This window comes from Echinops telfairi, unplaced genomic scaffold, assembly GCF_000313985.2.
Source record: "Echinops telfairi isolate 266 unplaced genomic scaffold, ASM31398v2 ScPeMD7_7469;HRSCAF=8507_0, whole genome shotgun sequence".
Classification (NCBI taxonomy): domain Eukaryota; kingdom Metazoa; phylum Chordata; class Mammalia; order Afrosoricida; family Tenrecidae; genus Echinops; species Echinops telfairi.
The window spans coordinates 22402699-22425956 of NW_022111372.1; the positions used below are offsets into that span (position 1 = coordinate 22402699).

A 23258-nucleotide genomic window follows, 5' to 3' on the forward strand; every position below is an offset into this window, starting at 1 on the left:
GGGGGGGGGGATGTCCATCCCAGAAGTTGTTGCTATGCTAATGAGGCATAGAACTTGAGCTCATCTCCTTGGAGATATAAAAGAGATGCAGCAAGCACAGCTAAGAAGCAGAGCTGGGGGACCAGAGATGGCAAGCCCCATGAAGCTCCCCAGAGGCATGTACTCAGAAGACAAGGCCCCTGCTTCAAAGCAGGTACTCGAGAAAGAGTAGGCACGCCCCTAAAGCCAGCACCTCAGCTTGGACCTGCAGCCTCCTAAACTGTGAGAAAGTCGCTTTGTTTGGCAAAGCCACCCACGTTTGGTATTCCTGTTACAGCAGCTCGAGAGACCTCAGACAGTGTTCTTTCAGGAGGAGATGAGGAGGTCTTTCTGCCAAAGCCCTCTGGGTGGGCTACACCCCACCCTGTGCATTGGCAGCGGAGCCAGTTAACTGTTTGCAGGGTCTCTGGGAGGGCTCAAACTGCGAACGAGCATTAATTGAATTGAATTCTATGGGAGACACTCTCCCTTTTCACCTAAAAATAGCAATTTCTTTGGATTCAAGCTAATGCGTTTCCTTGCAAAACAGTCACTTTCAGTGGTACCTTACTAACTTAAATGGATGGACAGAAGGACAGACCGATGAATAGACAGATGCACTGCCATTAAAGCCGATTTCCACTAATAGAGACCCTAGAGCACAGGATAGAAGTGCCTCTTTGGATTTCCAAAACAATAACTCTTTACCGGAGCAGAAAGCCCCATCTTTCTCCCAAGGAACAGCTACTGGTGGCTTTGAACTGCTGAACTTGTGGTCAGCAGCCCAAGGTGTAACACACTGCATCACACACCAGGGGTCCTAGGTAGATTTATAGGCAGACAGGGAGGTAGTGTAGTGGTAATATTTTGGGTTGCGATGCTCGTGGTCAGCAGTTCGAAACCACCAGCAGCTCCACAGGAGAAAGACTGGGCTTCCTAGTCCAGTAAACAGTTGCATTCTTGGAAACCCATAGGGGGTTGCTGTGAGTCAGCGTTGATGGCAGTGAGTCTGGTTTTAGAAGTAGGCAGGTAAATAGATGGATGGATAAATGAATGAAACATATCCTTCAGGGATAATTTATTCTCAAAAGAGTTCTGGTGGAGCTGTCTGTTAGATGATGGGTTGCTAATCCCAACGCGGGCAGTTCAAAACCAGCAGCCATCATGAAGGAGAGCGATGAGGCTGTCTGCTCCCAGAAAGACTGACACTCCCAGAGTGTCGGTTGTGAGCCTTCAAAGTTGTCATCACAACCAGTTGTAAGAATAAGGCAACTAGACATTGGGCAGGTTTCCTGCATTCACTACTAACCAAAGGACCGAAGGTCTAAACACACCTGCGGATCCGTGTACCAAGAGAACCCTCCGGAGCAGCTCATCCATGGGCCTGTCACAGGTTGGAAGCGATTCCACAGCAGTAAGTACTGTGGGTCTGTGTGCTTCTTTAGTTCCACGGGCATCCATGTACCCACAGCTCCAGTTAGTGTCCTGTCCCATCATGTGTGTCCCTGCTCCCCACCCCACCCTACTTACCTTTCAGGGACACCCAGTAGTGCTTCCACTTCCTCCGCGTGGCCGACTCCACCTTTTTGTTCTTCTTGTGCACCAGGAAGTTCTTGACGGCCAGGGCGCCGGCCTTGCGCACCGTGCCCTGCGCGGCGGAGAGCAGGACGTCCGACTGGCCGGGCGAGCTCAGGGTACCGCTGCTCTGCTCGTCGCTGTGCGCGGACCCCGCCTCCTCCAGGCTCTCGCTGTGCGTGGTGCTCATCTCCAGCTCCCGCCGGAAGTTCTCGTACACCCCCTGCCGAGCCGCATCCCCAGTGGAGCTGCTGCCGCTGTCGCTGCCCACGAAGGCCCGGCCGGCGGGGGGCGAGTAGCTGGAGTTGGTGGCATTGGAGCGCCTGGAGAGCAGGTCCGTGTCGGTGGTGGCCCCTTCGATCCCGCTGTCGGCAAACTCGCTGCCCTCGCCCGTGTTAACATCCTGGGGGGGGAAACAAAGGCAGGCATCATGCGGGGGAGGGACCCTGGTGCTCCTGCAGGCCCAGCGCGGGGCTCCCCGGCTGCAGCCCGCCCAGGGGCACAGAGCTGTTCCTCGCCCTGCATGAAGCAATGAGTCCGCCTCACGCCTGCGACCTGCGCAGCGCCAACTCATCCGCAGAGCTACTCGGTGAGCAAGAAACATGCCAGCACGGCTGCGGCCAGTGCAAAATGTTCACGGAATGTAAAAGGCACAAGGGCCGCTTCAAAGGCCTCGCCATTAGTCTGACTTAGCTAATTAACGAACGGGCAGGTCAGGGACTGCGAGGCTCCCACTGTGGTCTGCGGCCTCACCCCCTCATCACCTGCCATGGAACTCCGGGGCAATTCTACTGGCTGCACAGTGAGATGTACCAGAGGTAGAAGTTTAGCTCCCTAACAAAGTCTTTACAGCAGAAGCCTCTGTTGTACACATTCTCTTTTAAATAAAGGGCTTGCTTAGTTAGGAGTCTCCATTACAACACACTGGCCACTAGAAAGATGGCCAGAGTGTGCCCCACCCACTCACCCAGCAAGGGCCCATGTCCCAGGAGCAAGCAAGCGTCCTCATGCCCCCGTTGGCATCCCTCCTGGCAAACAAGCAGGCTCTCTCTGCATTGTACTGAATCAAGCCTGTGGGGCCCACGCCTCCACAGTGGGCTCTCCGATTACCTTGCCCTTTCAAAGCAGGGATGCAAGCTACCCGCTGCCCCTGGGCCAAGGGACGGCTTGGGGCAACTGCCAAGAGGCTAGGGTATCAATTCGCAGTTGGAAACACTTGGAAAGTCCCTGCTCTCGAGGTGAACATTTCCGGGACAGACAGGTCTGTTCTTAAACCAGACCCGCCATTGCTCTGAAGTCCTACAGGCATGTCCCTAAACAATAATTAACAGTGGTTAGTAATCAAGAGAGGATGCTGACAGCAGGACTGGGCACGGCGGCCCAGCAGTTCCATACAGAAGAAACGAGGCTGCACGCTCTTTGTCTCACAAGAGGAAATGGGCTGTGAGCCTGACACAGGAAAGACAGCACAGTCATACGAGGTTTACACTCTTGCTTTTGTTTCTGTGTTTCTCAGACTTTAGTCCCATCCACGGCTACTGATGTTTTAAAAGTCACAGGGAATTCTGATTTTACTATACCAGTACAGTGCCTGTATGTCTTTGCCAAGAGGCTAAGCAGGGGAAGGGACCAAGCCTCCAACTAAAAGTGCCCCATGTAGAAGCCCCAGGCAGGGACCGTGCCCACCTCCCCCATGAATTTCGCCTAGAGAATTCTAAGGGAGGGCCCTCAAGTTCATACGCATCAAGAATGCCTACGAGTGCCAAGCCAGCTGAGTTCGCTTCTCAAGACCAACTTGATGGAGTTTAGATGCGCCCAAATCACAGGGTTTAAGAAAACTAAACAAACACAAAACCCATTCTCTTGACTCCAACTCACGCAACCCGGTGTGTGTCGCAGAGCTGTGCTCCAGCAGGCTCTCACCGGCGGGTTATTCAGAAGGAGATTGCCAGGACTTTCCTCCATGGTGCTCTGGCTGGACTCAACCTCCAGCTTTGAAGTCAGCAAGGGAGCACACATTCACTGCTTGCACGGTCGAGGGGTGTTAGAGAACTTAAAGAAGGACAGAGACCAGGCAGATATCGCTCTCAGGCGGACCTCATCACCAGGCCACCTGCTCGGCCCTATTCGCCGGCACAGGTGGTCTCAAAGAAGTCACCAAGGACGCAGATCGACCAGATGAAAGTCCTCCACGCAAGCAGGAGAATGCTCCGATGCACCCACATTTCTCCCTGGCAGGGCACTGACCATGCGCTCCTCTCTGGCTGTCTGATTGCAAACGCAGGAGGTGAATAACCAACAAACACGGATTTGATTACGTGAGGAGGCAACCTTGAGTTACACCACAGGAGGACTCGGTGGAATTTCCGGAGTTGGGACTTGTTTCCCTAAGCCTCGAGTCCTGTTCTGGAAGGAGGTGAAGGAAGAAAAGAAGGCATCGCTCTCTTCGGAAACGCAGAGGCGAGAAGCACCTGGACTTACAGAAGGCTAGAGTAAGGCGCAAAACAAGGCCCCCAATTTCCGTGGAATCAGTGCTGACCCACGAAGGTCCCACGTCGGGTCGGAACCAAACTGTGCTCCGTGGGGTTTCCAGTGGTTGGGTTCGGGGAAGTGGATCACCAGACCTTTCTCTGGGTGGACTTGAACTTCCAACCATTCAGTTAACAGCCACCTGCACTACTCTTTGCACCAACCAGGCAACTCCAAAACTGCGAGCATCTTGTAATTCCCAGGTGCTAGAGCAGTGGTTCTCAACCTGTGGGTCGCAACCCCTTTGGGGGTGTCTAACGATCCTCTCACAGGGGTTGCCCAATTCATAACAGTAACAAAATTGCAGTTATGAAGTAGCAACGAAAATAGTTTTATGGTTGGGGGGCGGGGTCACCACCACATGAGGAACTGTATTAAAGGGTGGCGGCATTAGGAAGGTTGAGAACCACTGTGCTAGAGTAATAGATGGAAGGCCCTGAGGCTCAAAAAGTCAGAAATCTGTCTGGTGACAGACCCGAGGCTGGGACCCATGACCCCGTGTACCTACAGCACTAGAATAAGGAGCCCTCGTGGCGCTGTCAGGCACAAGCTGGACGGCAACGGCAAGACAGGAGGTTCAAACTCATCAGCCGCTCCGCAAGAAAAAGAGAGGCTGTCTGTCCCTGTAAAGATTTAGCAAACCTTGGACACCCTCTAGAGGGTCACGAGGGGGCAGGATTGACAGGGTGGCAGCAGGTCCAGCACTAGAATATTAATACTCCACGCCGTGCTTTCCCCTTTACTTACACGGGCCCTCCTGATGGTCCCTGGAAGGGCTAGGTGATTATTCACCCATTTGCTTGCCCACCAAAGAGCTAGAAGTGCACGTGGAAGGAAAGGGGAGCAGGTTTAAGGGGAGAGCAGAGGAAAGAGAAGCAGAAGCCCAACAGGCTAATTCCCAGGGGCATAATCTCTTCATCTGCGACACTCCCACCACCAGTCATCTCCTTACCCAACGCCCCCGCGGCTCTCTTCAAATACGCACCTCATTGTAAAACCTAAACATCTGCTCATGCCAACTAAGGTGGAGACCTTGCAAGGGCCCGGGCTGTGTGTGCTCAGCTCTGCGACAGCCAGTGGACAGAGGAAAGAGGGACCGATTCAGGTCAGAGCCCTGGTGGCCCAGCTGAGTGCACCCTCTGGGTCACACTGCTGGGGAATGCTCTCCCTTCTGTGACCTAAGCAGAGACTCCGCCTCATCCCACCAGTGGTTTATCAGGCTCCCGTCCACGGCCCTGCAGTGACATGTAGCCCAGCCCATAAAGAAACGGATGCTGGCTGTCACAACCCAGCCCCTATGTAGTCATGAGGTTTGGGGGTGTCCCGCATACCCAGAAGCCCAGGTCCCACAGCGCCAGCTCAGGGCTCTAGCATCACAAGAAGTGATGATGTCCCAGAAAGGCAATCCTCCTCACCTGGCTTCTCAGTGGGAGGCCCCACACCCTACAGGCATGCCAGCAAGTCCCAGCTGCGGTGTGGGGAAAGACTCAGTCTTTCGTTGGAATCCATGCCATCCAGATGTCCAGGAGCCCTGGGAGGGACCCACTGTCAATGTGATCTACTTCTGAAAAAAATCCACCACCGAAGACCATATGTGCACAGCTAGACTCCGGCCCCTGCGGGGTTCGCCAAGAATGGAAGTCTGTGACTGGTGCTGCTGAATGCAGACTTCTCAGCTTACCCTAGAAAAGCACAGGTAGGACAGAGGGGGCTTCCTGCTGATGCCAGCCAGAGGGTGCTGATGCAGTGGCTCTGGGGCCCTCTTTGAAAGGCACCACTCCCCTGCCTGCAAGGCACACCCCACATGCCCATCATTCTTGGACGCCAGGGCCGTGCACCACCCTAATGTGGCTTCCAACTTCCCCTCGCTACGATGCAGTCGCTCCTGGTTGACATCTCTCTGAAGGGCTCCTCCTCCTATCTACCTGTGTCTCAATGACACGTCACACCTGAGAAATCCAATTCTTCCCACACTCAGAAGCACCTGAGGAACCCGCCACTCACCTCCCCGCCCCCAGAATGCAGAGCTTGGCACCAGGGAACGCTGCTTAGGAGCTTCAGCTGCCTTTGGCGTTAACACAAGATGTGTTCCTTCTGACTGGTCCAGGGCCTCAGCATCTCACCGGCCCGAGGAGCCTTAGCCAAACAATGAATAGCAATCACAGAAGTCCAAGGAGATCAAGGGGAATCACAGGTGGTGCCTGAGCTAGACTAAAAGAGAACTCCCAGTGAAGTTCACAGCCTAGAGAGATAGCAGCCTTGAACATAGCCCATCTCAGGTTCAGAAACACGCTACTTCCCTGGCTCCCAGTGTAAGCCACGTTCATTGTTGGAGTGACCATAGGTACCATCACAGGAGGAGGTTCCAACCCACAGTGACCCTAAGCAGAACAAAACGAAACCCTGCGCCACCCCCACCCCACTCCCCACCATCGTTTCACTCCACTGTTGCAGCCACTGCGTCAAGCCATCTCCTTGAGGATCTTCCTCTTATTCTATGCCCCTCCATTTCACCAAGGATGGTGTCCTTCTCCAAGGACTGGTCTCTCCTGATGACATGTCCAAAGTACGTACGCCACATCAATTAGGTTGGGGTAGCAGGAGGTGCCACCAAGCGAATCCCAAGTCGTGGCCACTCCATGTGTCAGCATAGAACTTCCTCATGGGGTTTTCAGGGACTGATTTTCCAAAAGTAGCTCACCAGGCCTTTCTTCCGCGATGCCTCTGGGTAGGTGCAACCTCCACCCTCTCTCAGTTGGAAGCCGAGGAACTCTAACCATTAGCACAGGGGACTCTCAAACCCTGCTCTCCCGAGATAAATCCTCCCCAGCCGATTTCCAGCTCCTATTCATGAGATTCTACTACATCAACAATTTCCTACAGTGAATGTACACAGCTTCCTATTAGAGACGCTTAAGTGGCCCCAAAATAGTCAGCAGCTGCCAGGCGTGCGCGTGCGTAGCCATTTTAGCTGGGCAGCAATGCTCAGATGAGCGTCCATCTACAACGGGGTTGGAGGGTGGGCAGGAGCCGGGCGCAAGAGGCTAACTCGAAGTTTGTTCTCACACCCAGGAAGCAGGAGGATTGCTGGCCCGAGTGTCAGCTGGCCTATATTCTGAGGGTAGGCTTGAGTTGCTTCGACAGGGTGTTGTCTGCAATTTTGTAAAGGTGACCTGTCACAAAGCACAATGGCCCTGTGGGATCCAGTGGCCATATAAAGTAATAAACCAAACCCCAAAACATATGCACTGCCATCCAGTCGAATCCGACTCTCAGCAACCCTATGGGACAGGGGAGAATGTCCCGTAAGTTTCCAAGACTAACTCTGTCTAAGAGTAGAAGCCTCATCTTTCTCCCGCGGAGTACTGGTGGTTTCACACAGCTGACCTTGCAGTTAGCAGCCCAATGAGTAACCTCGATGCTGAAAGGGCTCCTGGTGAGGCTGTAAGGTAAATACAATTAAAAACTGTTTTGTTGGTCACTTGGTTTAATTTCCCTGATGGATGGAGCTTAGCTTTCATATTCCTGTGCCGGGAAGCTAAGCATAACAAAGGGAGTGTATTAGTCTGGGTACTTTAGAGAAACAAATCCACAGCAACTCATGTAGAAGAGAGAATTCTATATAAAGGTTAAGTGCGCATCAAGAAAATATCCCAACCTAGTGCTACCCAAGCCCACAAGTCCAACATTAACCCATTAACCCATATGTCCAACATCAATCCACAAAGTCCTCCTCCATCTCACAAAACAGACGCAATGATGCCGACTGCAGGAGAAAAGGCAAGTCAGGAACGTGTAAGCATCTCAGCGCTGGCAGGGTCTCCACACAGCTGCTCCAGCACCCAGGGCTGCATCGGGGCAGGTCCATGTGGCTTCTCCTCAGGGATGTCTTGCAGGAAGTCAGCCTTGCCAGCTGAAGCAGGGAACTGCTAAGGCAGCTGCACCCTGGTCTGACCAGCAGAAAGCAAGAGACCTGAGAACTCAAAAGGCAAGGCTCACCGAGCCATTTATCCCTCTGCCCTTCAATTAATTCCACACGAGTTTATCAGCCAGGTTGGCACAATGAACTAACTGAGAGAGTTTGCTGAATGTCAAACTGGGGCGAGGGCATTCTGAAGCCTCAATCAGAGCAGTCTCAGCCCTGATTCTAAAATGTCCCTCCCTGTGGTTTTTCACCTTCTTAACTCCAAAGGTTTAAGTACTGCCCCACCACACACAACTCCTTCATATACAAATCGGACTTTGGTTCTCTGATGTCCCGGGGTAATCTCAGTACCCACACAGGCCAACCTTTGGGTCGATTCTGACTGGAGGTAGGCCCCACGTGTTAGAGTGAGCTGCTGCATAAGGGTTTCTTGGCTGTAATCTCTAATAAGCAGATTTCCAGGTCTTTACTCCACCACTGTGCACTGGGTGGGGGGTCAAATGTTTTGCACTACCCAGGGACAGTCCCCCCACGGTTTGAATCGTATATAATTCATATATCACATAATTCAATAGTTCAATCACATTAATAAGAGTTGTAAAATTATCACTACAATCAGTTTTAGAACATTTTCTTCATTCTTCTACTCATCGTTGTTAGCTCTCCATTTTCCCCCAACCTCCTCTGCCATAGCCCCCAAAGAACCATTAATCCAGTTACTGTCTCTACAGGTTTACTGATCCTGGAAAACATTAAAAACAAACTAACAAGAATAACAAAGCAGATGAAAGTCTCACTTAAAAAAATAAAGCAGAAAATAGAAAATATTAAAAACTAGAACAAATTAAATTGGCTCATAAAGAAAATCAAATTAAAAGAAAAAAGAAAAGAAATGGATAGGGTGCTAAATTTTAACCTAGCTGCATCTGCAACAATCCACTGCCCGATGCATTCTGCATGATAGCAAGGCTATTCACAGCCCTGGCCCCTGGTCACAGGGGATTGACCAGGGGCTCAACCCATGAGTATTTCCCCTTCACGGTTTTAAAAAACTGAAATGGCTTTAAAGTGCCACCTAGGACCTTTAATCTGAGAATTCACGGTCATCGAGTCAATTCCAATTCACAGTGACCACGTACAGCAAGGCCGAAGTCTTTAGAGGGATGGAGAGCCTCATTGTTCTTCTGAGGAACAGCTGGTCTTCTCAAACTGGCTACTTATGGTTAGCAACCTCATGTGTAAGGGAAGTACAGTATCGATTCTAAACAAGTCACTTAACCAACCTGCGCTTCAGCCCCTGCAACCCAAGGAGGACAGCCACAGCATCCCCTTGACTGTATACTTTGTAAGCCTCTCTTGGGACTGAGTGGAGGAACGCAGGAGGTGTGTCCAGAGCTGTGCGGTACACAATCACTGCTCGACAAGGCACGACCGAGAGCTACTGTCATCTCCATTCTCAGCCTTGGTTGTGTCTCTGGAAAAGGGGTTGCCGATGAGCTTCCGGCTCCAGCGTGGACTGTTGTAGCTGAGGAACAGGGTCTCATAGCTAGGCAGACCAAGGCCAGTGTGAGTGAGAAAGGAATATCTTTCCATCATTTTCACATCCACAAAGCAAGATGAAAAAGGCAACATCAATGCAGAGTTGAAGTACCCTCTCTTCTCAACGCCCACCCACCCCAGGCACTCAACTGTGCTCTTCTCTGGCCCTTTAAAAGCAGAAGCAATAAACCAATCTGATTTCCTGCTTCAAAAAAAAAAGAGGAAGAAAGCTGCCTCTCTCTTTTATTTTTTACAGCCTCACCCCCACCGCCCTCTAAGTTCACAATTAATGGGCAATGCTAACAATACTGACCACATCGGATTTACTAAGAATATAGCCCAGGGCTGGTTTCTCTTTATTTTAAAGCAAGGGGCTGTTCCCAGATAGACAGCACTTTACTGAATTTTTAACCCATAAACATTTCATGTCTATCTCGGGGTCTTCCACTCTTGAGACTCCCTATACACAATACAGCTTCCCTTGGGATCTTTCTAGAAACCACTTGTACTTTTCATCTTTCTTTACCTAGGCAAAATGTCCCTTCCCTTTTCAGCTTCCAACACCCACTCCCTTTTCTCTAATGACCCCCAGTGGGACTGACTCACCCTCCCTCGCAATTCACAACCACCGGAAGTAGAGTCCTTACTGTTGCCCAAAAGGGGCACAGAAGTATGTTGGCAAAAGCTTAAAGTACTGCGGCAGGTTATTCTTGATTGGAGAGTGTTACATGTCTCATGTAAGTGAATCATCTCCTCTCCCTTTGTCTGTTTTCCAATGTATGTGTTCCAAAGCTGGGAGTCATCTTCCGCTCCCCCTTGTTAAACCAACGCAAAGACAACAACAGTGGCTGTGTAATCAACTGCAGCCCGTGGCAGCCATGTCTGTCAAGGCAGACCTGAGCTCCATAGTGCTCAGGGCCTTTGTTTCTTTTCTCTGGACATAGCTCATCAGACTTCTAGAGGTACTCAAACGGCCCATCTTTTGGTTAGCAACCAACCAACCGTTGCCATCACTCTGGAACTCCATCCCCTCCTGCCACACCCCATGAGCTGTCAAATACCCAGTTCCTTTTCTTCCCTTCCTGGTACCACTTCCCTGATTCAGTCACTTCTCTTGCTCTGAACCATCTTCTTCCACTAATCCGCCCCTCACACCATTGCTTGGTAACTTTCCAAGAGCACCACCCAGGGCTCCTGAGATGCCAGTCCCAGGTCCTCTGCAAAATGCCCAGCAGTAGTGCTGCAGCTCTGGACATGCCTTACCCAAACAGTTCCCTCTGCTGCACATGACCTTTCTTGCTTCCAGGAATATGTATCCTTGGAGTTTCAGGATCAAGTCTCTCCTTCTTCCCATTCTCTCTCCCTCCTCCAATCGCCACGCCAACCTCTCTGCCTCCTACTTACCCTCAAACACACAGGGCGTGCTCCCTCCCTATAGCTCAAAATCTCACTTCTTCATCTCTTCCACAAGTTCCACTGAAGCTCAGGGTTGGACAAGCCAACCATTATACTCACAACTGCCATCCACAACCGGCCTCTGCCCAATCTGCCTCTCCTTGCTCTTTTTGCTTCCACAGCCTCTAATGTATTTATTATACTGTTTTCCACACACAAGCCCATTTCTGCCCAGCTCAGGGATCTTTTCTGCTTGGTGGATTGCAGTGCCAAGATGAAGAACAGGCATGTGGAGGGCACTCAGTTGATCTAACCGCTGTTCGCTCTCCACTGCCATCTCCCACACGGACAGCTTCTCACGGTGTGCACTGTGGCTGGCTTTCAAGGTTGCACTCAAATGAAGCTGTGGTAGGGGAAAGTGTTGCTAGTTATAAAACTTTGGTTTGCAACCTTGAAACATCCCAGTGTTAATACGACTTGTGAATGAATGCCAGCAGACTGGCCCAAGTTCATTGTCCTGTTACTGTTTTCTTTCTCTAACTCTTGCAATAGAACAGAAGGTACGAGAAAATATTAAGCTCTCTTATGGCCCACACTCTTGAAGAGGGTGGTCTACAGCAAAGAGGGCTCGAGAGCAAAGTGGTAAGCTTATCCGGAGTCTCTAAGTGCTTTACTGGAGCCCACCAAGACCACAGCACACCTTCAGAGAAGCCAACGCCAGGGACACATTCAAAAGGATCTTCGCTCTTTCTCCAAAGGCGCTCAGCTGTAATCCCCAGTTCTTCTTCCTACGAGGATGTGCTGGAGAACCCACGACAAATTCCCCTCCTCAGATACAAAATGAAGAATATGGCTTTCAAAATTAACTGAACTTTCCCAACTGTATACAGCAACATCAATGAAAGGGGCTTCGATGTGGTCTGAGGGCGGTCCCTGAGACAGACAGAGATTGGTTTTGCTGCATTCTGACGCCATGATGCAGTCTGTGGCCATGCTTTCTATGGGAAACTAAACCGAGAAATCATGACACAGCGCTACAGAAAGGTGCAATACATGACACTGGACGCTGCTGCCCACGCATGCAAGCATGCACCGGTAGATGGTAAACAAAACTGCATTTGTACCTAGGGAGAGTTCACATTAAAATAATAATGCATGGTACAAGTAACACGGGCATTCATCACTACTATCACGACCTAGGAATTCTGGTTGTATTCATATTGTACCCCTCTCTCTCTCTGGAAGTGCAATCACTCTGTACACAAAAGAGGTGAGACGCATGTGTGGGTGTGTGGGAAGCTCTGTGTGGTTCCAGTCCATGACATCCCATCCCCTGACTGGGATTTCTCCACTCAGAAGACGCTTATTAGGCTCATGGATGTACACGCACCCAGGCTTTGTCCAAACAGACGTTACGTGGCACGTGACTGTAATTTCAGTTAAAAGTTCCTTATGGGAGCAGGTAGTTAAAAAAATTTTTTCTTGTAGTTAAGAAATTTATTGCCATTAGTTAAAAAAAGAAGAAGTATATTTAGTTTGTAATGTATACATTTAAAGATACAGTTCTCCCACCCCCTAAAAAAAGAAGAAGCTCTCTGATGCCGGAAATATTTTCAGAGACTAGTAGGGCTCCAAGACAGAGTCTGGCATCTGCTGAGATAAACCATCTTTCCACCCACCTTTCCATCACCTCCCAAAGTGACTGTAGCCAAGGACATGGACAGGATCTGCTTCAAAAGAAATAGCTCCTGGTTTTCCTAGATGTCAGAAAGTAAGACCAAGACGAGCATGAAAACGGGGCATCAAACCGGAGACGAAGGAGCCAGGGAGACAACGGTGCCATCTGATTGCTTTGCAATGGGTTTTTCGGGAAAATATTGTGCTCTGTGAAGAATTACACGAGGGCTCTTTACCAGACTCCTCAGGGTGAACTCTGGGGAAGCCGCATACCTTCTGAAGGTACATGCACAATGGATGGTACCCGTGTTTTCGCTAAAGAAAAGGTCTACTCTTTTTTAATCCATTTCACAATGGAGTCTGTCACCAAGGGGTCAGAATCAGTCTGTTGATACTATAGCTCAGGACACATGTTTATTCCTCAGCCATTTAACCAAATTGTGGAAGAAAACGTACTTTTGAGAATTCAACACAACGCTTCTTGAGAGGCAGGATTCTCCTCTCACGACACTTTCCCTCTTGTCTTGCTAAATGAACCAGCTCTTCTATTTCACCCCACCCGTGCCCGTCAAGCCCATCCCAGCAAGTGTCACCCAGCTGTCTTCAGCTCTGCCAGCACGTGCCTATAGGCTCCGCCGTGCCAGTGGGCAGGGCCCAAAGCTGCTCAGCTCTCTCTCACTCTGTGGGTTGGCAAGCTGGCGCGTCCCATTTTGTCAAGTGCCCAGGGGCGCCCCACTTGTCAGAAAGCCTCCCACCCAAAGGCACTCAGCACTCTTTCTCCATGGGTGGTGTGGAGACGTACCATCGCTGCCTGACCCTGTGAACTGGCAAGTCCACGGCACCATATCGCACTAGTCACCTGATTCTGCTGCCACCTTTTCTCTACCATGATTTCTCACCATCCCATCTCTGTCCCCAAGGGTCTGGGAGGTTCTTAGCACAGGGACCCCAGTTCCCAAAAACATACTGCACTCCTGGATTTTTTTTATTGTTGGTAGTGAGGTTCCCCTCTTTTGACCTCTAGGATGGCTCAGTTTAAATCTAAAGGGGTAGGAAAACTGACCAAGCTCCTTCTGAGCGTTCCACTTGTTTGCATGGTCTTACCCCACAGGGGCTTCATGCACCTTATTTGCATGACCAGAAAGCTGCCCGATCCCCTTGGTAAGCTACCAGCACCTTGTTGTTGTTAACTGACACTGGGTACATTCCAACGCACAGTGTCCCTGTGCACAACAGAACCAAACACGGTCTGGTCCTGCGCCACCCTCACAACTGTTCCTGTATGTTTGAGCCCAATGTTGCAGCCTCTGTGTCCATCCTCACTGAGGGTCGTCCTGCTTCTGTGCCCTCTGCTTTCCAAGCATGATGGCCTTCTCCAAGGACAGGTCTCTCCTGATAAAATGATGGGAGGACCTGAGATGGAGTCCCCCTAGCCTCACCTCTACGGAACATTCTGGACGCCCTATTTTGCATGGGAGTCACAAACACCATGGCCAGCGGGGCCGTGTTACTTGGCCCACCACAATGCACTATCAAAGAGAATGCTCAGAAAGCAGGTCCTTCCAGGGTTTATCTTTTTTGTCTCTCTCTCAGCAGCCACTGTTGGGGGCTACAATCATGGGCAGCTATTAGATTCTTTCAGTTAACAATGCTTCTGCACAATAATTAATGGTTCTGATCTTAAATTCTGCAGATACTTGAGCTGAAGCCTGTTCATGAGTGAGATGGTCCAGTGGTACTGGGGGTGTGCTCTCAGAAGAAAGAGCCCCAGTCGGGGAGTCAGAGACCTGGATTTCCATGCAGTTTTGAGACCGTGCCACCTAATCCCACGAGCCTGTGCCTTTCTCGAGAGTGTAGCAGGGATGTGCAGAGAGAGCGTCTGTGAGGGTCTTGCCCTGCTAGAGAGTTGGCGGTCCTACATCACGCTGACAGGAATCCCAGACAGCAGCCACCCAGACCCACCGCTCACTTGGGAGCTCTACTTCACCTTGTGTCCGTGCCAGACCACGGGGAGAGGGGTTTCCGGGAAAGCTGATGTGGAACACCACTCAGGCCAACCTACAAAGCTAACGGAGAGCACCAGAGCCCAGCTAGGGGCTCTGAAGGGCCAAGTTCAGAACCACCGCTCCACAGTCTTCCATCTCCTAAGAGGGAAGGTGATGCTCTCCTCACTAGCTACTCCCAAAGGGGCCAAGCCAAGTGAAATGCAGAGCCTGGTGGAGACACGGGCGCTCCTTCAAACAGCAGTGTTCTCCACCTCTCACTCAGCTGGGGAACAACGCAGAGGCACAGGGGTGCTGACCCCCATAACCACACTCTACCAAGCATCTCACCTGTGCCAGACGCTGTGCCAGGAGCCCCACCTTCATGCCCTTGGGCGGTCCACGCATCAGCCTCGCTGGAGTGAGCACAGAGACCCCTCCAGGCTCAGTAACCCTCAGGGAGGCAAAAAGAGCTACCAACCCCATGGTCGACCCCTGGTGGCTGTCAGTGAATTCTGACTCCTACTGGCTCACAGTGTGTCAGAGAACTATGCCCCACGGGGTTTCAGTGCCTCAGTTTACAGAGGTAGTGAGCCAGGCCTGTATTCCGCGGTGCGTCTGGATTTGAACCTTCAAACGTTCAATTGGTAGCCATGCGTGTCAGCCGTGAGCACCACTCAGGGACTCTAGTAACAGAATCAGAGCTCGCAAACGCAGGCCTGTTGAAGTTCAGAAAAAAACAGGCTGCCCCCTTCTCTTTCTGTGGAGCTCAGGAAGCCGAGACTATAAAGTTCAAGGCAAATAAAAACTAGCCTGATGTGAATTAAATGCAAGGGCCAACTCCTTACCCATCTCTACAGCAATTACTGGAGCAGTAGTTAACGCACTTGGATGCTCACCCAAATGCCAGTGATTCAAACTACCATGTCCCCAGCACGAGACGGGTGTGGCAGTGGGCTTCCATAGAGATTTACAGACCAGAAAACAACCAGGGGCCAGTTCTCCACTGTCCTGTCCAATCAGAATGGACTCGATCGCGTGGGTTTGGTCTGGCGTGCTACAGAAACTCTGCTTCAAGTAGTAATGAGTCAAACCCCAAACCAAACTCAATGCTATCAAGTTGACCCCAATTCAGGGACTCTGTGTGTAAAGCCCCCCCAACATGTGTAACAAACTAGCAAGGCACACTTTTATGTGTGGCCCCGAACAAGCACATACACATCACGTACACACGTGAAAGCATCCCAGAGCGCTTCATGCAGCCCAGGTGCCGTGGTCCCAAGGAAGCTGAGCCGCTATGCCTGTTGCCATTGAGTCCAGGCTGATTCATGGCGGCTCTGGTGTTCCCAGCAGAACGGCTCCATCAGGTATACTTGGCTGTGGCCTTTAGGGGGTTGGATCACCAGGCCTTTCTTCTGCAGTTTCAAACCATCTTCCTATTAACCACCGAGCTCAAAATCCAACATATGAACCCCAGGCCCTTCAGCTTTCAGAAATACAACCAAGAACTGACCAAATGCAAAAACAGGAAGAATGGTCAAAAACTCCTTTTTTGGTCTGTTTCTAATCAAATCAAGTGTTCACCCATTATTTCAAATAAAAGAGATCTTCTTCCTGGCTTAGAGGTCATGTTCTTGGGCCAAACATCCATCCGCCAGGAACCCTTTCCTGGTGACTCCTTCCAAGTGCTGGCTGGCCCATGACAGATTCAGCTACATCCCCAGGGCAGAGGAGGAGACAACCTGGATGACCCCAGTTAGCTGCAGGGGTCCAAAACGTTTACCCCAAAGCCAAGAGTTATGTTCAAGCAAGTTTCCACACCCACAGCCTCTGAACCATACACAGTTTGGGACATAACGGGCTGTGGAGAACCACGTTGGATGAACACCAGGAAGCGGGGGTGGGCGGGGAGAGGGTTGAATGTCGTTCTGGGGTGTGCTTCAAGTCATTAAAGATCCTCAGTCAATGATAACGTCAGTGTGAAAAGGCCTCCACAGAATCCCTTCCAGACACATGATCCCCCTTGGGTTCTCTGAGCGACCCAGGCTGCGGCGGGCAGCATGCCCGGGGACAGCAAGATTGAACGACTTGCCCAAGGTCATCCAAGCCAGGTTGCAAATGCACCTCATGTGATTCTGTGCCCACCGCGCTTTGCAATCCATTAAAGCTGCCCAAGAAGTGGCTGTACGAGGCACCACATTAGATGATCTCACTTCCATATATCAGCAATGCTAAGAAGGCGACTGGCCAAAGAATGGAAATCTTAGGCAACAAGCACACGTGAGAGCTCTCTGCTCTCACTTTGCCACTAGCAGAGGTTCGTGCCCCTGTCCCCCATCGAAGGGGTATACAGAGAAACAGAGGACGAGCTAACCCCAGCGTTGAGCACACAGAGACAGACAGGGAAGCAGAATATAGTCAGGCACTCCCCTCAAACCTGCCTTAGAACATGCGCTAACTGATGGCTACTCCAGGTAAACAGAACATTCAAGTTCCTTTCTAAGAGTCCAACATGCTGTGCCCCCTGGCCAGCAGACCACCTCTCGGCAGCAGGCCTTACAATCCCTTCCAGATGGATCCCTGGGTGCTCTCCAGGGGACCGTCTCACTGGCTACCAAAGCCACTGTTAAGCTGTCACCTGGGACGGCTCCAGGGTAGGCAGAGGGGCGCAGGGGTCATTCTGCTTGAGGAAAGACCGGGTAGACACTCAGATAGTGCAACTGGATGCAAGCTTCACCCTCATCCCCACAAACCTCCCACACAGATTTGACCTTTCTTTCTACCATGCAGGGCGCAGGCACCAACGCTATGCTCGCCTGGGCCCGTGCCTACTCTACGGTTACTCAGAAGTGTGAGAAAATGACATCGAGGACCACACGCTCCCCAAGGGTGTAGCTGCTGCCTGTGCGACACTGTGCTCCACGTCAGCACTTCCATTCCCTGGTCTCAAATAACCTGCTGTTCCCACTTCCCAGAGGGCGGGCTGAGACTGGTTGAAAAACTTGACGTGTCTCGCTCAAAGTTCCAGGGCACAGAGTGAGGCTGGGATTCAAATCAGGACTGTCTAGTTCTGGCACCATCAGCCAAAGCTGCCCTTGAGCAAGCACGGAGGCGGCTGCCAGTTCGCTTGGCCCCCACCCCCACCCCACCCACATGCACACTCCCACCACCCCGATTGTTCTGCCATCTGCACACTATATTCAGATCTCCATCAAATGGCTCACAAGGGAGCAGGGTCACACACAGACCACAGCCCCTTCTCCTAAGAGTGAGGTCAGAGTGCACCTGCTTCTCTTCTAAGCCCACCCGGGCCAATAGCATCTCTTTTAGGACAAATGGGTACAATCTGGGTTTCTAACTAACTAGAAGCACCATTACAGGGACCACCTCCCCACCACCCTGAACACAAATCTGAGACATCCTTTCTGCAAGGAACAGCCCAACCAGGAAAGGACTGGGCAAATAAACGGAAGGATTATTTTATTGCCTGCTAGTTATAATTAATTACCAACAAAAGTAACAGGTCTCCCTCCTCCCACTGGTCAGACACTTTTGTCAACAAACTCTTTTGAAAATGTTTGCACATCGACTCTCTCCTGCCCTAGCGCCCTAAAGAGGCTGGCTGAGCATCGTAGCCCATTGTTCAGGGTGGGGGTTTGCACAAGTCAAACAGCCTGTGGGCTGCAGTCGGAACCCACCCAGGGCACTCCATTCCACCTCCCGCTTGAGCCGAGGCTAACCAGCCGGGCAAGGGACAGGAAACTGAAGTGACTCCCAGTAAGGCTACCAACTGCCGACAGAGGTGGACAAGTGACCCACCCTCCAGCCGGACTTAAAAACGCCTCCTCCGCCGCCAAACTCCCAACCAACTTCTTCCCATCTGCTGCCCTGAGGGACCAAACTCCCAGAACCCCCAGCCTGCCATGCCCACTCTGGCCACTGGCAGGACGTGGGCTAGATCGCCTGCCAGAAGCGCAGGGAGATCGAGGAGCTGTTCAAAAACAGAGTGGTAGAGGCAATTTTCCGATCTGAGCTTATCAGCTAGATTCCCATGCCGAGCACCCACCCCCCACCTTCTTGCAATCCCCACCCCTTATCCACAGCAATATAAGGTGGGGTGGGGGTGGGGGTGGGGGCTTGAAGACAGACACATGCTCGAGAAGCAGAACCCGCTGCCTCGGCCAGCAGGCAAACAGGTTAAACCCTGCTGAAAGGATAGTCTTCCGAGAGCCGAGTCATGCACCGAGAAAGCCCATCTCCAACACACGGAACCCCATCCGCAGCCCTTTACCTGAGTTGTTTTTGCTCTTCTGCCTTGCATGCTGTTGCTATGGCTAATTTGTGGGTTGGTGGCACCTTCCGAAAGGCAATGCGATTTCCGACAGGGAAGTGTGTTGTAATTACTGTACGGAGCCGTCTCTTCGGCAGCAGCTGGTGGCATCTTATGGTTTGCAAGATCTGGGATATCAGACACCAAATTCCGGCAGTGGCCTGGAAGTTTGCTCCTCGGCCCCCCGTTCGCCGTCACCCCGGAGTTTTTCTGAGCATACAAGTCACCCAGGGAGTTGGCCCGCTGACAGGCGCTGAGCTGCCGCGGGCTCCCCCGAGCTTCCATCCCCCGAGCCTCCTCGCAATCCTTCTCCTCGGCGGAACCCAAGATCTCTTCGTTGCTTGTTAAATGTTCTTGGCTCAGATCGGAGAGAGAGAATTCCAGGCTGTCTTCCCGCCAGATGTCTGCAGATTTGGAGCGTTTCTTCTTAAAGCTTGCCGTCTCCATGAAAGTGGGTCCGTTGGATGTATAGGGATGCTGCCTCCTGCCACCCGCAGCCAAGTATGTCGCGTCATCTCCGTAGAGCCGGCTCTCCTCGGAGCCTGGCATGCTCTGCACAGAGGCTGCGGTGAGGACGATGCTGCTGTCGACGCTGGGAGTGACAGAGGAGTCCGTGTAGGAGACGGGGCGCAAGCCCATATCCACGCGGTCCACCCAGATCGGGCTCCCGAAGTCCTCTAGGGCGCCCTCTTGGGAGAAGGGCTCCAGGCCATTTTCGGCCAGGGACTGGGGGATGCTGGGGGTGCTGCTGGAGCGGGTGCTGACTTCGGAGCCCCGGTCGATCACCTTCCCCGAGGAGGCGTGCCGTGTGCGCCGTGTCTTGTGTGAGAGGCGCAGGGAGCGGGACGTGTGCTTGCGCCCCAGGCTGGCGTGCTTTTCTCCATAAAACTCATGCGCGATGTTTTGACTTTCTGCGTTTCCCATGGTTTTATGGTCTGTCACAAAGAGAGGAGAGGGGGTAAAAGAAAAGAGTTAATCGGGACAGTAAAAAGGTCAGACAGAATGCATGAACTCAGCCTGGAGGGGCCAGGAAACGAATGGGGTATGTGTGTGGCAGGGAGGGGTGTGTGTACCAGGCATGTGGCATCACACCATCCTACAGGCACCTGGCAGGTACGTGGTTCCCACGCTGCAGCAGGCGGGAAGCGAGTCATCTGCTTAGGCTGCCACCACGGTTTTAAATCAGAGCAGAAATAAGATCATCAGAGAATGGGGCTTGTCCCAGGAGGCAGAAAGGGCAGCATTGCTTGTGTGGGGCTGGAAAACCTGAAGCCCTCTGCTTTCTTCAGAAAGGCTGTTAATTACAGATAGAAAGTGCTGCTCCTCACCCCAAGATTAAAAACTCTCAAAGTGCACACCAAGGTGCTGGCCAAAGGAGGGATTTGTGTTTTGTTAGCTGACCTGCTGTTAGTCCCTGGCTGGGAGCAACACTACAAGGGCACGTCTCAAAGTTAGGGGGCAATTCCATTTCTCATTTCACTCCTTTCTGAAGCCCCTTTGTGTGGACCAGAGGAGTGGAATGCTGTGATCCTGAGACTTTCGTGCCTGATATTTGGGACTAGATGGCCAGGCCTCTCTTAGTCTGGAAGCTCGACTGTCATCTGTTCATCATCATAGCAACACTTGAACCTCTACTCACAGACGAGCGGCGACTGTGCATGAGGTGCTTCGGCATGCTCCAGGGAAGGAGGGAATCCTACCACTGCCGACATACACGCACTGAAGACAAAACACTGACTCTGTTGCCTTCAAACCCATCCCAACTCATAGTATCCCTATAGCTGAACAGCCCCATTGGGTTTCTAAGGCCATGATCCTTACGGACACCGACAGCCACATCTTTATCCAGAGCGGCGGCTCAGTTTGGCCTACGGACCTTTCATGTAGCAGGTGAGCCCTTTACCACTGTGTCTCCGGGCTCCTTCATGTACACGTTCAACCCACTACCACTGAGTCGATTCTGACCCCAGGAGGCAGAGTCGGCCTGCTCTTTAGGGCTTCCAAGAGCAAACCTTCACAGGAGCAGACAGCCTCCTCTTTCTACTCTGGAGCAGGAGGTAGAAACCACTGACCTTGAGGCGGGCAGCCCAACGCTTTAGCCACTGCACCATGAGGGCTCCTTTTATACATGTACCACCCATACAGTCAAACAACCCAAACACACTGCCATCGAGTCCATGCCAACTCATAGCAATTCTTTATGGGAGTTGAGAGTCCTATTTCCCGCAGATTGGCTGGTGGTGTTGAACTGCTAACCTTGCAGTGAGCAGCCAAATGAGTAACCACTACTCCACTCCTCTGGATTGTACTTGAGACCCTCCCTCCCTCCAAAAGACAACAATCCAACTCCGAGGTGATCTGGCCATTTTTCTTCCCTCCAATACTCCTTTGTATCCGTAGCAAATATATTGCAAAGCAGTATGTTCCTATTCCATTAGGACTTCATGCACTTGTCCAAGTCAACCGAAAATACAAAAACACAAGATGGAAATCGAACTTACCCTTCCCAAAAAACCCAAACCAAAAGGAAATACCTTTTATTTTACCTTTCATTTCCAGCAGTCTAACTATCCTGTTTTTTGTCTATTGAGGAGTGGGAGGGGAGGCTGAGGAGAGATAGGAAAAGAGAAACAGAAATCTACCCCCTCCCCTTTATTCACTCTGCCTTTAGGGGCTGCCTGGGTCCCTCATGAAGAAAGTCACTTCTGGCCTCTCACGGTGACCCAAGGACACTGTCCTGTTACCCCCCTGTGGGACAGAGGAAGGTCTTCACAGCTCGACAGTCACACCTCTCCGTAGCACAGTCTCCTGACTCCACAATGAGCCTCTTCGGCCGCCATCAGGATGACTCAAACCAACAAAGCCACCTCACTGCCATGAAGTCGATTCGAACTCAGACCCCCTACATGACAGGGTAGAAATGTCCCTGTGAGTTTCTGAGGCTGTCACTCCACAGCGGCAGAAGGCCCGTTCTGTCTCCAGCGGAGCGACTGGTGGTTTCAAACTGCTGATCTTGCCGTTAGCAGCCCAACAGGTAACCACCAAGAAAACGACTGCACAGAGTTACAAGAAGCCCAACCAGCGGGAAAGGCAAAAGCACAAACACAGAAACTGGGCTGCTTCTCTGGGCTCCTTCTTTACACAGTCAGGGACTCATTCGCTCAGGAAAACATAGGGGGCATTGACCATGTGCTGAGCACTCTCCTAGAAGTCTGAGGCACAGCAGCCCCGACTCTGCAGGAGCCCTGCTCTCCTCAGGGAAGGCGTTCAAGAAGCTACCATGTGAAAGGTACTGGGCCCCACAGAGGGAAAGCAAACCCGATGCCCCGACGCTGACGCGTGGTGGCCTAGTGTGATACAGAGTAGAACTGCTCCCTTGGGTTTCCATGGCTCTGTCTTCGTGGAAGCCTATCACGAGGTGTTTGGTTTGGGTTTTGGTTATTTTCTGGGTTGGCTCGAACCACCAACCTTCAGGTAAGGGGACAAACAATGCCCTGCCATCGAGTCAAGTCCCACTCATCAGGACCCTACCTAGAGGACAGGGTAGAGCTGCCCCTGGGGGTCTCAGACAACACCTGCTGCCTGTGTGGTCAGCAGGCCGATATCGAACTCACCACGGGAGTACACAAGCACAATGGTTTACACCACGCCAGGGACCCTATGGGACAGAGTGGAACTGTCCTCATAGCCCTCCCAAGACGTCACCCTGCGGGAAGCAGACTGCCGCCTCTTCCTCCCACCAAGTCCACTGCGAATTACCCACTGAGCCTCCTGGGAACCTCTGCCGAGCTTCCAGGGAGTAAAACTACTTGAATTCTGTGAAGAGCCCGACACTCCCTGGAATACAGTCTAGCTTCACATTAATCTATGCAGTCCATGGGGGTCACGAACAGTGAAGCACTCAACTACTAACAGGAAAGTTGTCAGCCATCCAGAGGTACCTCGCAAGAAAGGCCTGGTGGCCTGATTCTGAAAGGGCATCGCCGTGAAAACCCACGGCGCACAGTTTGACTGCATCACATGTGGTTGCCAGGAGTGGAAGCAGCCGAGCAGTAACAGGTGTCTGTGGTTTGGTTTTCACATTGATCTAGGAATCGCTCTACAAGCCCACTGTTCAGTCTAAAACCATGGCGTATGTTTCACAAGCGCATCGTTCCTGAAGTGAAATATATGCCAGGAGAACGCTGAGTTCAGAGGGCGCATGTACACGCGCGCACGCACTGCATGTGAAGCTATTCCCATCCAGGTCAACACACACACACACACGCACGCACTGCATGTGAAGCTA

The 23258-nt window shown here is 51.8% G+C and overlaps 1 protein-coding gene across 5 annotated transcripts in view; it reads right to left on the reverse strand.

The window, feature by feature from the left end:
- The window catches only part of TIAM1 (TIAM Rac1 associated GEF 1), a 472990-nt gene that overhangs the window by 131764 nt on the left and 317968 nt on the right, over positions 1 to 23258 (reverse strand). For all 5 annotated transcript variants that reach the window (XM_045284949.1, XM_045284951.1, XM_004711286.2 and 2 more), the window contains exons 4-5: positions 18932 to 19905; positions 1549 to 1996 (exon numbers count right to left, since the gene is read on the reverse strand). In XM_045284949.1, the coding sequence (XP_045140884.1) occupies positions 1549 to 1996; positions 18932 to 19894 (1411 nt within the window). In that variant the 5' untranslated portion in view covers positions 19895 to 19905. The remainder of the gene's footprint in view (positions 1 to 1548; positions 1997 to 18931; positions 19906 to 23258) is intronic.